Source organism: Halyomorpha halys, unplaced genomic scaffold (assembly GCF_000696795.3).
Source record: "Halyomorpha halys isolate HHAL.00 unplaced genomic scaffold, Hhal_1.1 Scaffold4.1, whole genome shotgun sequence".
In the NCBI taxonomy this organism is placed as follows: domain Eukaryota; kingdom Metazoa; phylum Arthropoda; class Insecta; order Hemiptera; family Pentatomidae; genus Halyomorpha; species Halyomorpha halys.
This window is the reverse complement of record NW_027116287.1, coordinates 1418374-1433053: the sequence shown is the minus strand read 5'-3', so window position 1 is coordinate 1433053 and position 14680 is coordinate 1418374. Positions and strand designations below refer to the sequence as shown.

At 32.4% G+C, this 14680-nt stretch overlaps 1 protein-coding gene across 1 annotated transcript in view; it reads right to left on the bottom strand.

The window, feature by feature from the left end:
• LOC106686706 (uncharacterized) overlaps positions 1-14413 on the bottom strand; it is a gene marked incomplete in the record, with an annotated part of 40910 nt that extends 26497 nt beyond the window's left edge. Inside the window, 6 exon segments of the mRNA XM_067053107.1 lie at positions 5238-5321; positions 6542-6625; positions 7211-7285; positions 11637-11681; positions 13852-13893; positions 14305-14413. Of these exon segments, the coding sequence (XP_066909208.1) occupies positions 5238-5321; positions 6542-6625; positions 7211-7285; positions 11637-11681; positions 13852-13893; positions 14305-14318 (344 nt within the window).
• Between the last annotated feature and the right edge of the window lie 267 nt (positions 14414-14680).

Genomic DNA, 14680 nt, shown 5'->3' with positions numbered 1-14680 from the left:
CGGGCACAGCGGACGGGTACAGCGGACAGGCACCGCGGACAGGCACCGCGGACGGGCACAGCGGACGGGTACAGCGGACAGGCACCGCGGACGGGGACAGCGGTCGGGCACTGCGGGCGGGGACAGCGGTCGGTCACAACGGACGGGTACAGCTGACGGGCACAGCGGACGGGTACAGCGGACAGGCACCGCGGACGGGCACAGCGGACGGGCACAGCGGATGGGCACCGCGGACGGGCACAGCGGACGGGCACTGCGGACGGGCACAGCGGACGGGCAGAACGGACGGGTACAGCTGACAGGCACAGCGGACGGGTACAGCTGACAGGCACAGCGGAGGGCACTGCGGGCGCGACAGCGGTCGGTCACAACGGACGGGTACAGCTGACAGGCACAGCGGAGGCGGGCAGAACGGACGGGTACAGCTGACAGGCACAGCGGACGGGTACAGCTGACAGGCACAGCGGAGGGCACTGCGGGCGCGACAGCGGTCGGTCACAACGGACGGGTACAGCTGACAGGCACAGCGGAGGGCACTGCGGGCGCGGACAGCGGTCGGTCACAACGGACGGGTCAGCTGACAGGCACAGCGGAGGGCACTGCAGGCGCGGACAGCGGTCGGTCACAACGGACGGGTACAGCTGACAGGCACAGCGGAGGGCACTGAGGACGGGCACAGCGGAGGGCACTGCGGACGGGCACAGCGGACGGGCACAGGACGAAAATTCGACCATTCCCTTCTATAAATACACAGAACCGGCAATGCTTCGCTATTGCTATGTTTGAGGATGTAGGTAGATTTAATTAACACAAATTACTATTCCTTATATATTCTTATATTTAGTTAAAATTAAACATTTAGAAATACTTAATTATTATTGTTTGCTAACATAAATTGGACCAATACATGCTATAAAGGAGAAAAAAAAACAGCATAACTTCAACATTACTCAAACAATCTACACCAAACTTTGCAGTGGTTTAAGTAAAGTAAATAATAATAGTTTTTGAATAGCATCCCACACTGTGCTTCAATATAGTACCATATAGAAGCAATTAAAACTAATTGAGATATTAAAGAGTGGTAAAATATTTTTTAGGAGTGAAACAAAGTCCAGTAATTGAAAAGTTTTTTGTGAACAAAAATCTGACTATTTCCTTTTATATCTATTGATGATGTGATAAGACGATAACTATAGTAACGTATTTGATAACAACATCGCTGTATCATCGTTAATACTGGTCCGATTTTCTGATTATTTGATGTATTTTTATTATCTATGACATTGTCAGTATAGACTAAATGAAATATGAATAGTTTTAGAATTACAACCCTCACACTGCTTCTAAATTAGTACTATAACAAAAATATTTAGACCGACCGAGCTATGAAAATGTAAAAGATTTTTCAGGAGTGAAACAAAGTTGATATTCGTTTTTAGCACCAAGAATAACACTTAAATAAGAATTTTCGAAAAAATCAGAGAATTTTTTTAGTCCAAATTTTTCGTCCTATATCGGCCTTTGATTCTTTTAAAAATCTAAAAAAAAAGTAAATAAATTCAAAAAGGCTTAACCAATCTACACCCAACTTAGCAGTGGTTTAAGGCTCTATAAACCACACTAGAAGGCCCAAATCGGGAATTATTAAACAATTTAGAACCTGAGATATAAAATAAAACGTGAAAACTATATTTTCCCTTTTCGAAACCCATATTTTCCCTTTTCGAAACCCATATTTTCACCTTTATAAGGGCATCAAATATAATTTTGACGATGCCGGCTGAACATTCACCTTTCCAACGTTTATTGGAATACATATTTTTGTTATACAAATTGGATAAAATGGGGAGGAGTTATGAAGGATTATATGAAAAATAGTCACCGGAGGGAAAAAATAATAAATAAAAAATAAATCCAGGTGAAAATTTCCAATTTTAATTTGCTTTCAAAAATGGTATTTGATATTCTGGGAAGAAGCTAAAAACGAAATATGAAATTCTGACAAATGAGTAAACTACTAATTTTACTGATTTTAAGTTGAGACGTTTATACACTTTTCATTTATATACTTTTTAAAAGCTGATAAATATACAAAAATATACACATCAACTATAATTCTGAAGATAAAATTTTAGAAAGATATAAATAACTTATTTACCCATCACACATCTTGAGATATAATCAAAAAAATACTGTATGATCACTAATTCTTTTTCATAATTTCTCAAATTTTGAAAACACTTCACAGTAAACTTTAACAAGAATCATATGGCTGGTTTCTTGAATCGATACCGTCTATTCTAATCACTGGCGTAACATATGTAATAAGCTTAATATTTATATAAAAAATAAAATGATATTATTTTATATTATTTATCTAAATTTTAAAGTTTAAGCATTTAAAAATAGATGTTTTCGTTTCACAAAAGCGATGAATTTATAATTTACTTCCTTGGAAGAATTTTTAAAATAAGAGAAATAAGAAGCAAATCCCACCAAATCACCTTCACCCTTCGTCGTAAACCTACCGACAGTATTCTTTTATAATGTTGCTCTTTCCCTGTCGACCAGATTCACTACCATGGACTACATTTGGACTAACGGCTGATTTGGATTCCTCACAAAAGTGATTTAGGGCTCTATAAACTGCACTAGAGGGCACAAATTGGGTATAATTAACAAATTGGGTATAATTAAACAAATTGGGTATAATTAAAAAATAGAACCGGAGATATAAAATAAAACGTGTGTATGAAGCATGCCCTCAACCGAATTGCCGGACACATTCACTTTTGGTTGGCTGGTTGGGTTGGAGTGGACTGTATAATTGAAAAAATGAGACATGATTAAATGAAAAATAAAATTCTATTGTTTAAGTTACAAATGGCGTAGTGGGTGGCCGAAAGAAAACATTTATGTTTAGATGGTTAGTAAATTTTGAATGCTGGGCTATGGAATTGTAGATAATGAGGTGGTTGGTGATGATTACTATGTGGTGGTGAATGTTAATTATTGCCATGTGGACTTACTTCTTCTTTCCTCCCTCCGCATCTCTATGCCTCTCCTCCCCCCGCTGCTGGGAACTACTCCAGTAAATCTACTCACTCATGATAGATATTGCTGATGAGTGAACAAAAGAAATGATGTACTGCTTCTCTGCCTGAAGACAAGATGGCTCTCTTCTCACGTTAGTCGGGGATGCTTCTCTCCACAGAGAGCTCTGGAGAGGTGAGTTTTGACTTTGGCCACATGGGCGCTAGTATTCCAATACAGCCTTTCCGATTCAACCTTTCGGTTGCCGTAGGTTACCCGGAACAACGTGTGATTTTTTTCCTTATTCGAAACCCGCATTTCGCCTTTATAAGGGCATCAAATATAATTTTGTCGACGCCGGATGAACATTCAACTTTACAACGGTTCGTACGATAACGTACGAATCGGATAGAACAAAGAGAAGTTTTGAACGATTATATGAAAAATAGTCGCCGAAGGAAAAAAAAATGCCCGAATAAATCAAGGTAAAAAATTTCTAATTTTTAATTTCTCTGAAAAAGGTATTTAGTACTTTGAGACGACTCTAAAAACGAATATGATTTTTTTTTCTCTAAAAAAAAAAAATTCGTCCGGAGCCTAACGCATAATTTTGTTCATACCTTTTTTTCTACTGGAGAATCCAGGATTTTATTATGTTTGGAACATTTTGAAAAAAAAATGCATGCAAATCGGTCCACTACTAAGAATGTTTAATGTGGACAAAGACTCGACCACATAGACTAGCTGATTCGGCGATGCTTCACTATTACTATATTCGAGGATCTATAATTTACACAATTAATGGTTTGTATATTGTATACATAGCAATAAATTATTGTATTCAGTTAAAATTAAACATTTACGTATACTTTATTATAATTATTTAGTATCATAAATAAACCAATATATGTGATGTTGTCGTTTTTAGTATTTCAAAAACCCATTTAGGGATCTGCTCCCTGTTTTGGTACTACATAAGTATATTAGTACAATATTAAAAAGATTCAAACCGACTCACCTATAAAAGTCGGCAAAATATTCTATTTTCCATTTCCAAATTTTATGTGGCAAAATATTCTTACTGGTTCGATTTTGGTAATTATTTCAGTCAATTGGATTATGTATGACATTTCAATGTACAGACTACATATAGAAATTACTGTCTCAAAATTTTCAAAATAACAACAATCAGAGATAACTTTGTAATCAAAGATAACAGCAAACAGGTCTTAACCTTCACATTTAATAATCTCTGCAATGGCTAGTCCAATCTTCGTAGAATTTTAGAGATGTTTAGTCTTCCTTTTAATGCACAAGCATGCCAATTTTCGCTACGCTCATGCGTAGTAAACCAGTTAAGTTAAGGCACTAACGTGGAGCCGATGTGATACTATCACCGGCCAGAGCCCTACTCAATACCTTTAAACGTGCAAGTTTTTTGTTTCCTCATTAAAACCCTATTTCACCCTTATGATGGTATCAAATATAACCTATAAACTAATTCAATCAATGTCCGCTGAAAGATCAGACAGTCAGCTTTCCAACGATTATATTAACGTAGGGATCGGACAAAACGAAGAGGAATTATGAACGATTATATGAAAAACAGTCGGCGGAGGAAAAAAAAATTCTACTTTTTAATTCCTATGAAAAATGGTATTTGGTACTTTGAGACGAACCTAAAAACGAATATGATTTGCTTTTTGGAAAAAAAAAATTTCTGACCAACTCTATCCCGAGCCTTATGCTTAATTTTGTTCAAAAACTTTTTTTCTACTGGAGAATCCGAGGATTTCATCATATTTAAACCTTCTAATAATGGAAGGGAATATTTTGAAAAAAAAAAAAAAAAACGCACGTAAATTGGTCTAGTAATTTAAAAGTTCATTGTGGACAAAGATTCGACAAAAATTCATATGATTTTTATTTTTGATTTCTGACCACGAGGCACGAGCGTTTTCGAAGTATTTGAGTGACAAAAATATATTTTAAAAAGTTACATTAAATTTCAATTAAATATATAAATCCTCATTATAATTGTCTAGGTCAAAACATAACGATATAAACAAAAGTTATTTAACCACTGTATCAATGAGAATTTTCTCAATTATAGGCATAAAGTATTTAAAACTTTGTTTATATCTAACAATTTTGTTATTTTTAATATTTATGATAACACATTAACATTCAGTTAAACTTACCTTTTTACTTGGCAGAGTTCATTAGGTTCAGATTTCGTTTTGGGTTGATCAGGTTTTTTCGTTTGTTTACAGAAATCCTCTGGCCTGTGAGGAAAGAAAAAATAAATAAAATACATTTCTTTATAGATGAGCTGATGTATATTACTTCAGGAATTATATTCAATATTTATAAAATTTATTAAACTCTTTTTTTTTATTTTAATAGTATATTCTATTCATTTCTAGCCTTTTTTATTTTTTTGATGTTTCTAATTTTTAGTTAATATGAAAATAAATATTAATTGCTCTTTCTTATTAATTATCTTCATTTCATTTTTTATTTTTAATTTAATTGTATTATATATTAGTTAGATTATGATTTATGATATGGTAGATGATTTATTCTATTTATTTTCTTTTTGTTAATTTACATTTATTACAGAACATTGGGAAACTGTACGTTGATTTTGACTATTACAGCACTAACTAGACAAACGGTCTAAACTTCCAACTCATTACAGAAGGCTGACCTACATGCCTTATGAGTAATAAGGCCAATCTTGACGTACGGAGTTCAACTTTGGGACTCCACTAAACCTTCGAATTCATCTCGTATCCAATCCTTACAATCCAAAATCCTTCGTAAAATCCTCAATGCTCCTTAATTCGTCACAAATACAATGATACATGAAGACGATAATGTTCGCTATTTAAGCGATCTAGCCCGAACCAGATATCATTCCTTCCATTATAAACTCCCTAACCATCCAAATCCACTAGTTTCTAACTTTGCTTCCCCTACCATTCCTGACAATTCTCCGAGACGCCTGAAAAGAAGATGGCCATGAGATCTGTTAATGTAAAAACGTCATTAGAGTGTTACCAACGGGTAGTTGCTCTACACGCCTGTATCACTCCATTATAACTAAGATCAAATTTACTGAATGTATAATATAATATACAGTTGTAAATTTCAGTAAAGACATAACAAAAAAAAAGTATATATCTTATATGGCTGCCATGTTACAAACCTAGTCCTAACAACCAACATCGTCAAGTGGTACATAAATATACCCTTAAGTTAGATTTCAGAGTGATTATTCTAAAGAGTAGTTGTAAATATGTTCATAACATTCAAAAAGTAGTTGTAAAAATAGCACAACGCACTAGTAACCTATAGTTAGCAGTTGTACATAGTACATCAGAGTCACTGTATTTTCTACTTCATATTAATACATAAAGTTATCCTCAAATCAATTATTATTAGTTTTTATCTTATAATTTGCTTATTTTTAATATTTATATTAACATATTATTGAGCTTACTGTTGTACTTGACATGGTTCCTTAGGTTTCTTAGGTTTTACAGCGTGTTTTTTAGGTTCCACTTTTTTACATAAATCTTCTGGCCTGTGAAAAAAAGAAAAATACATTTCCTTAAAGTTGAGCTGATGTCAAATACTACAAGAATAATTTTAATGCTTGTAGAATCTTAGTAATTTTTTTTATTTAAACGGTATATTTTTATTCATTTCTAATTTTTTTATTTTCACATTTGATATTTCTGATATTCAGAAAATATCTAAATAAGCATTAATTGCTCTTTCTCATTAGTAGCCTTCATTTCATTTTTGTTTGTTCTTTTCTTTTTTAATTTAATTTTATTAGATGTTAGTTACCTTATGATGGTTTATTTTAGTTTTTTTTTTACTTTGTTTACATTTAATACATTATTCCATGTCTATGATATTCATCCAAAGATTGTCTTTTTTTCTCTAAATTTCAATTGGCTTATTTATTTATTTTTTTCAATTTATTATTAGACCGTATCTTATTCCGATGAGCTAGGAGGAATCGTGGACAGAGTTGTCAATCCCCACTCCACTATATTAGGCTGTAGTTAGCAGTTGTACATATTATGTACAGTATTAATCAAGTTATCTTACAATTAGTTTTTATTCTACAATTTCCAATTTAACATATTTTCGAACTTACGGTTCTAATTTACAAGGTTCCTTAGGTTTCGTAGGTTTAGCATGTTTTTCGGCTTTTTCACAAAAATCCACTGACCTGTGGAAAAAAAAGATGATTTTCTTTAAAGTTGAGCTGCTGTCTAATACTATAGGAATTATATGCTATACTTATATAATCTTAATAAAATTTATTAAGCTCTATTTTTGTCTTATTTTAACTGTATATCCTATTTATTTCTAGCCCTTTTTTTCATATTTGATGTTTCTAATTATTAGGCAATATGCAAATAAATATTGATTGTTCTTTCTTATTAATGGCCTTTATTTTATTTTTATTTTATTATATATTAGTTACCTTATGAATTATTATACTTATAATTGACTCATTTTTTTAAATTTATTATCAAACCGCCCTACTTTACTCCGATGAGCGAGGAGGAATCACTCTGGTGATGGTTGCGGAGAAGGACTCATAGTACTGAGTCCTAACCATTCTTCTTAATGCGGTCACATTCTGCAACTATACGGTTGCCTCTTTAATTTACAAAATACCCTGCAGATAGCACATATACATAGCATTTCATAGGATCTCTGTGTATTTTCTCTTCATATTCATAAAGTATATCTAACATCGATCGGCAGTCGCATTTTATTTTTCTTAATAATTTTTTGGCATCAACCATTCATGGGTCATTATAGCCTTAATTCAGAATCGAAAGATGAATTTTTAATTAATTAAAAAATTGTGAATTGAATTAATTGAAATGTGAAAATATTTCAGCGTGTAAATCTGTGGTTAACTTTAATTAAATTTTATGGTAGAGTTTGGAATGGTAGAGAAACTCAATCACAGATGATTGACCTAAATATTTTATTCTCGTTTATATTGTTCAAGGTTCAACAGTCAGTAAAATACTAAAAGCTATCAAACTTAAGCAATGACGATCTGATAACTGAGCGGGCCAGGTTGAGGTCCCAGAGCGTTTATTTTAGAAGGCTGTGAGTTCGAATCCCATCTGGTTGGCCGGCTGTATAGGCCCACTTCAGTAGTCAGAGGACTTAAGCCATGAAGAAAAAATAAAAGGCTATCACGTTTATTAACTTTATTTATAAATGCAGAATGGTTGACGACCAAGAACACTGACAAAATTATACAATCATTAATACATTTTTAATTCTATTCGAAAGATGGCAGCATTCATGTGAATATTTATTTAATGCAATTTCACGTATTCATTTGCATAAGCAATTAGATCGCAGTATAAACTTTTAAATAAAATATTTAATTTTATGGCAGCTCAAGGCCTTAATTCTCATCTGCACCGGCGAATCACTATTGTCATTGCTAATTATGCCAGGGCATAAAGCCACAACAGGCTCTACTGTATTGCTTATTGAACGCATGAATATATAAATGTATCTTGGAAGGGAGCCGTGAGTGCAAGGAATAATAGCGACATGGATCAGCGGAGCGATGCTCACTCAATGCCACTAACGAACACTGCCTCCAGCCAATTAGCTTCCCACATCAGCTCTCCAATTCCACTCCAGTATCGGTGACTTGGGAGCTAAGTTTTAAATGACGTTCTCCATCCATTCTGAAAAATAATTAGGCCTTTGCAGTATTTCTCATCCAGTGTTCTTGTGAAGGACAGATATGAGCAATGGAGAAATAGAAAGTTTAAAAAAAAACTTTATGAAATATTTTAACTTTATTATATGATTTAATAAAGTGAGTTTAATGCCCAAATGACTTCCATTCCCTCCCATAAGGTAAAATTTATTTATTTTTTTCAAATTCTGTGGTTTGAAAAAAATATTTTATATTTATTATTAAGGCTGGGTTGACACCGAATGGCTCCCAAAACCATAGGGTTGAATCACGCCTACAGTAATGGAATACATAATTATCTGCCATAGGTGAATTCGAACCCGGATCTTGGAGTTAGTAACATGGCGCCTTCCTCACTGAGCTGTACAGTTCCTCCATTATTATTAAATAATAATGAAAATCTGTGCATCAAGAAAATTTCTCAATGCTATCTAAATCAGTAAATAGATTAAATCACTGCATTTTTTAAAATCATTTATTTATTGTTATTTACAACTTTATAACATATATACAACAAGTAAATTTGCTGTAGGTGAGATAGTAACATGATAAAAACATGTGGAGAATCTACCTATAGATAGAACTCCAATAACATTTCTAGAGGAGAAGATCCCGATGCCAGACGCCTAGGAGGATTGTTAGGTAATGAAGGAGAAGCCAGGTCAGAAACAAGTGGATTTGGGTGGTTGGGAAGTTTTACATGGAAGGAATGGTATCTGGTTTTGGCCAAATCGGCAACATATGGAACATTGAGGTCCTGATGGATGGCGTGATTTGTGACAAAGTAAGGAGCATTTAGGATTTTACGAAGGATTGAATTCAGGAGGAATTTGATGGTTTAGTGGAGCCCCAAAGCTGAACTCCCTTTGTCCAGATAGGCCTTATAATAGTCAGGTAGATCAGTCTTATGTAATGGATTGGCAATTTAGACCGTTTGTCTAGTAAATGTTGTAGTAGTCGAAATCGACGAGAAGTTTCCTGTCTTTGTATGAGGATTCCATGTCAGTCGTTTGTCGAGATGTAGTCCTAAGTAACGGATCTGTTCGACAGGAATAAGTGGGGTATTATTAAAGGATACTGTTGGGCAAGAGGTTATTGGTTTACGAAGAAGGGTAAATGTAATTTGGTGGGATTTATTTGAATTAATTTTAATCCTCCTATTTTGGCACCATTCTTCAAGGGTGGTGATGTGGGATTGGAGGGTAAGGGATACAATGTAAGAATCATTATTCACTGACAATAGACATATATCATCGGCATACGTGGTGTGGATAGTGTTAGGATGTGTTGGGTTGTCAGCTGTGAAAACTGTATAAAGGATAGGACCAATGATACTACCCTGAGGTACACCGGCAAACTGACGGAATAGGGATGAATAAGCTCCGTTATAATAAACACTGCATTTAATTGCTGTTTTCCGAAAAACACTTGAGACGTTTGTGAGAATTTCATTACCTATACAATATGAACTCTTAATTTTTTCATTTTGTGTTGAATGTTCAATTCAAAATATATTATTAATAAATAGTCATTATTATAATTAATAACCATATTTACAGCACAAAGGGTGTGTTAGTTAAATATTCCTCATCAAGGATATGAGAATCTGAATTATGGTCTTAAAAAAAAAAACTTACCCTTAACTGTGGATGAGTAAATTTTGAATCATCCAAGGGAGAATGAACACTAATAGTTTTTTGTATAATTATATATAAATAAAGATGATTGACCGTATATGAATTTCTAGATCATCAAGTTTAGAATCAAGAAGAAATAAAATGTATTTTGTACTTTAAAATAAGATGTACTTTCAACATCAGTTATTCAAGTCAAAATTATGCTAAAGTACATGGATGATATTTTTTGTATATTAAAGAAAACTGATGTAAATATATTGTTGGAAGAACTAAATATGGTCACCATGAAAAATTAAAGTTCACAATGGAATTGGAAAAGGAAGGTAAATTAAGATTTTTGGATATGTTCATGGTAAGGCAAGATAAGAACCAAAACTATACAGAAATATTAGGTAAAATTAATTTATGAAAAATTGAATGTGGATAGTTAAAATTAGCCTTGATAGGAATTTTACTAATGAAATAAAGAGGAAAAATAACAAAAATGTTGTTATAATAAATAATTTTAATGCTTAAACTGAGCGGAGGAAGGTTACAAGCATTGTTGTGATAAGGTTTTAACAAATAGTGACTGTGATAAATGAATTTTAATTTTGGTTTTAATGTGAATATAGACTAATTAGGTAATTAGACATATTTTGGGATATACTTATTAACAAAAAAATATATTTTACCTAATGTTTTAATGTTTCATAGAAATTGTTGTTTTGACCTGGGTAGAATAGCCTGCATGAAGTTGAGTTTTTAAATCATTTAGTTCCAGAATTGTATTAAGGTAAGATAAATTATAAATAATAATGTTAAATATTTTGAAATGTTTGAGGATCATACATGTAATAAAAGCTGTTTTGTAGTAGATTGTCCCTGAGGATGGCCGGATTGGCCGAAACGTCGGACTTGGAAGAAAAATAAAATGTGTATGATGAAATGGATAGAAATTAAATTATTTATTTTATAATTTTAAATATATTCAGCCACTGAGTAATAAATAACAGCCCATATATATTTATTTATTGAGTTAAGAAAAAAAATACTTATAAACAAAGATTGTTGCTAACTGGCACGGTATGATAAAGATACAATTCCCATACGCAAAAATACGAATCCTCAAATTCATAAAGTGTTCAACCACTAAATAATAATTAGCAGCTTTTCATGTCAAGTTACAAATTATTAAACAAACTGAAATTAAATCTTACTTGCGAAGGGGCTCCTCAGCACTGGGACAATCCCCCACTTTTGGGCTGTGCAAAAAAACAAATACCAATTAATAATAATATAATTAAATTAAGAATTAAATTAAAATTAAAGTGAATGTAATATTATCATTAATTATAATTAATTAACACATTAAATATACTTTTAACGATTCATGACCAATTTTTTAAATAAGTCCTGTTTTTATATCAGAACTAAGTCCTGTTTTTACATTAAAAAACAAGTCCTGTTTTTGTGTTAAAGGAGAAAAAAAGAAAAAGGGAGTTTGAATCGTAAAAGCAGATACTATCAGATCTCTTCCTATTGCATTCATATGTAAACAGCTTTGTTATCTATCGTTGTACTGTTGTTTTATTGGCAGGAACAATGTTAAAATTCGTTTTTTCCACCAAAAAAACATTAAAGTACAAAATTTTATATCAACAAAAATTTATTGTCCAAACTCGTGGCCTTGTAATGTACTATAAAGTATATATGTATATATAATTGACCGTAAAAATTGATATATAAGAAGATGGTCAAGGTTGCAGTCAAAAAAAGAAAAAATAGTGGTGCTATAAAGTAGTTTATGACGTTTATCTTCATAAGAGTAGTGGATTTTATGGTATTTTTTAAACATTTCACCCGAATTACTAGAAATCAACATTTTGTGAATTTATTTTTTAAAATATCCATAAAAACTACTACTCCTGCGATAATAAACATCATAAACCACTTGTGCATATAACTAGCTTTAATTTGAGTGCTAGCAGACATCTTTATGTCTTATGAATACAGAGATATAATTTTTCATTCATCAAAATTGTTTTCCGAGCAACTAAAAAAATCAACATTTTGTGAATTTGGTTTGTCAAATATCATAAAAACTACTACACTTAGAAGATAGACGTCAAGAATTACTTTATAGTATATTAAACTAGCTTTAATTTGAGTGCTAATAGACATCTACACGTCGAATAGTTTTTGAGATATAGATTTCTCAAAATAAATTCACTAACAGCTCATATTTTATTGCATTTTTTATGAAATATTGCAATTTAAAAAGCAATTTTGGGCAAACTATTGAACTTAAATAGCTCTACTATGGCTCATGTTTTAGCAATGTTAATTGTGCATTATTTTTTATTTTATTAAAACAATGAGATGGATGAAAGAAGTAATAAAAGTAAATAAAAAAAGAATACAAAACCCTTTTGAGCTATCAATTGAAAACTTAAAATTAATAATTAAGTAACAATAGTATAAATCATAAGGCAATACTTCCCGACCGGATCCGCCTAACTAAGACCTTCAGGGAGCAATGCTCCTTTATCACTTTTGAAATATTTCCTTAAAACTGGAAGAGGAGACGTAAGACATAAGATCGAGAAATATTTAAAAAGCGCCTGAAATTGAAAAACGGCGTGAAATTTCTTCTTAGCCCACGATTGGTTTATTTATAATATTTATTTATTTATTTTTAATAATTTATTGATTGATATTTACAACTGTACACACATATATACAACAAGTAAATTTGCTGTAGGTGACATAGTGACATGATAAAAACATGTGGAGAATCTACCCACTGATAGAACTCCAATAACATTTCTAGAGAAGAAGATCTCGAGGCCATCTTCTTTTCAGACGCCTAGGAGGATTATTAGGTAATGAAGGAGAAGCCAGGTTAGAAACAAGTGGATTTGGGTGGTTGAGAAGTTTATTATGGAAGGAACGGTATCTGGTTCTGGCCAAATCGGCAACATATGGAATATTGAGGTCCTGATGGATGACTTGATTTGTGACAAAGTAAGGAGCATTAAGGATTTTACGAAGGATTTTGGACTGTAAGGATTGGATTCTGGAGGAATTTGATGGTTTAGTGGAGCCCCAAAGCTCAACTCCGTATGTCCAGATAGGCCTTATAATAGTCATGTAGATCAGTCTTTTGTAATGGATTGGCAATTTAGACCGTTTGTCTAGTAAATGTTGCAATAGTCGGAATCTACGAGCAGTTTCTTGTCTTTTTAGTCTTGTGTGAGGATTCCATGTCAGTCGTTTGTCGAGATGTAGTCCTAAGTAACGGATCTGTTCGACAGGAATAAGTGGGGTATTATTAAAGGATATTGTAGGGGAAGAGGTCATGGGTTTACGTCGAAGGGTAAATGTGATTTGGTGGGATTTATTGGAACTATTTATTTTAAGAATGATACTTACTTGTGTTTGTGAGGTTGAACATCAGTTTTTTTACAGAAATCCCTGTGAAACAAACATATTTTAATTGCTTAAAGTTAAAATCTGTTTAAATTAAATGTATTTAATACCTGAACAGAATTATCATTATAATGTTTATCATTTAAATCAATACCAATTAACTGATGTTCATAAATTGTTGATATTTTAAGTAAGTACTGTAATTATAATTACCTTACAAAATCATTCAATAATATTCAATTTGAATAATTAAAGAACAATTTAAAATAAAAATTATATATGTCCAAAATAATTTAGGCTTGAACATATTTCTATTAATTGGCATATGTATAAACTCATTAAACGATGGATACTACTGCGCCAATATTATTAATTGTTTTTACAGTTTTTGATCCATAAAAATTGTACATTTAAATATATTAAAAAAATTTGGATAAATAAAACGGAATAGTTTACCTATCACAACTCATCTCAAGATGCTAACAAAAAACTACTTTAAGATTATTATTGATCTGTCATGATTTAAAAACTTGTTCAAAATCATATGGCTTGAGTTCTTGTCATTTGTTCTAATAAATGACGTACGTAACATCTGTATAAAATTTAATATTTAGTTAAATGTTAGAATGATATCTATGTAAACATCAACATAAAATTCTCTTAAAAAATATTTTTTTCGTGACCTTAAATTGATAGATCACATGGATTGAAGGGAGTTATTTTAAATTTGTTGGGTACGTTTTTAAATGAGCATATGGATGAAAAAGGCATTTTAATTGATAAAATACAAAATTGGTTGCGTACTAGAGTTAAATAAAAATTAAGAGTTACA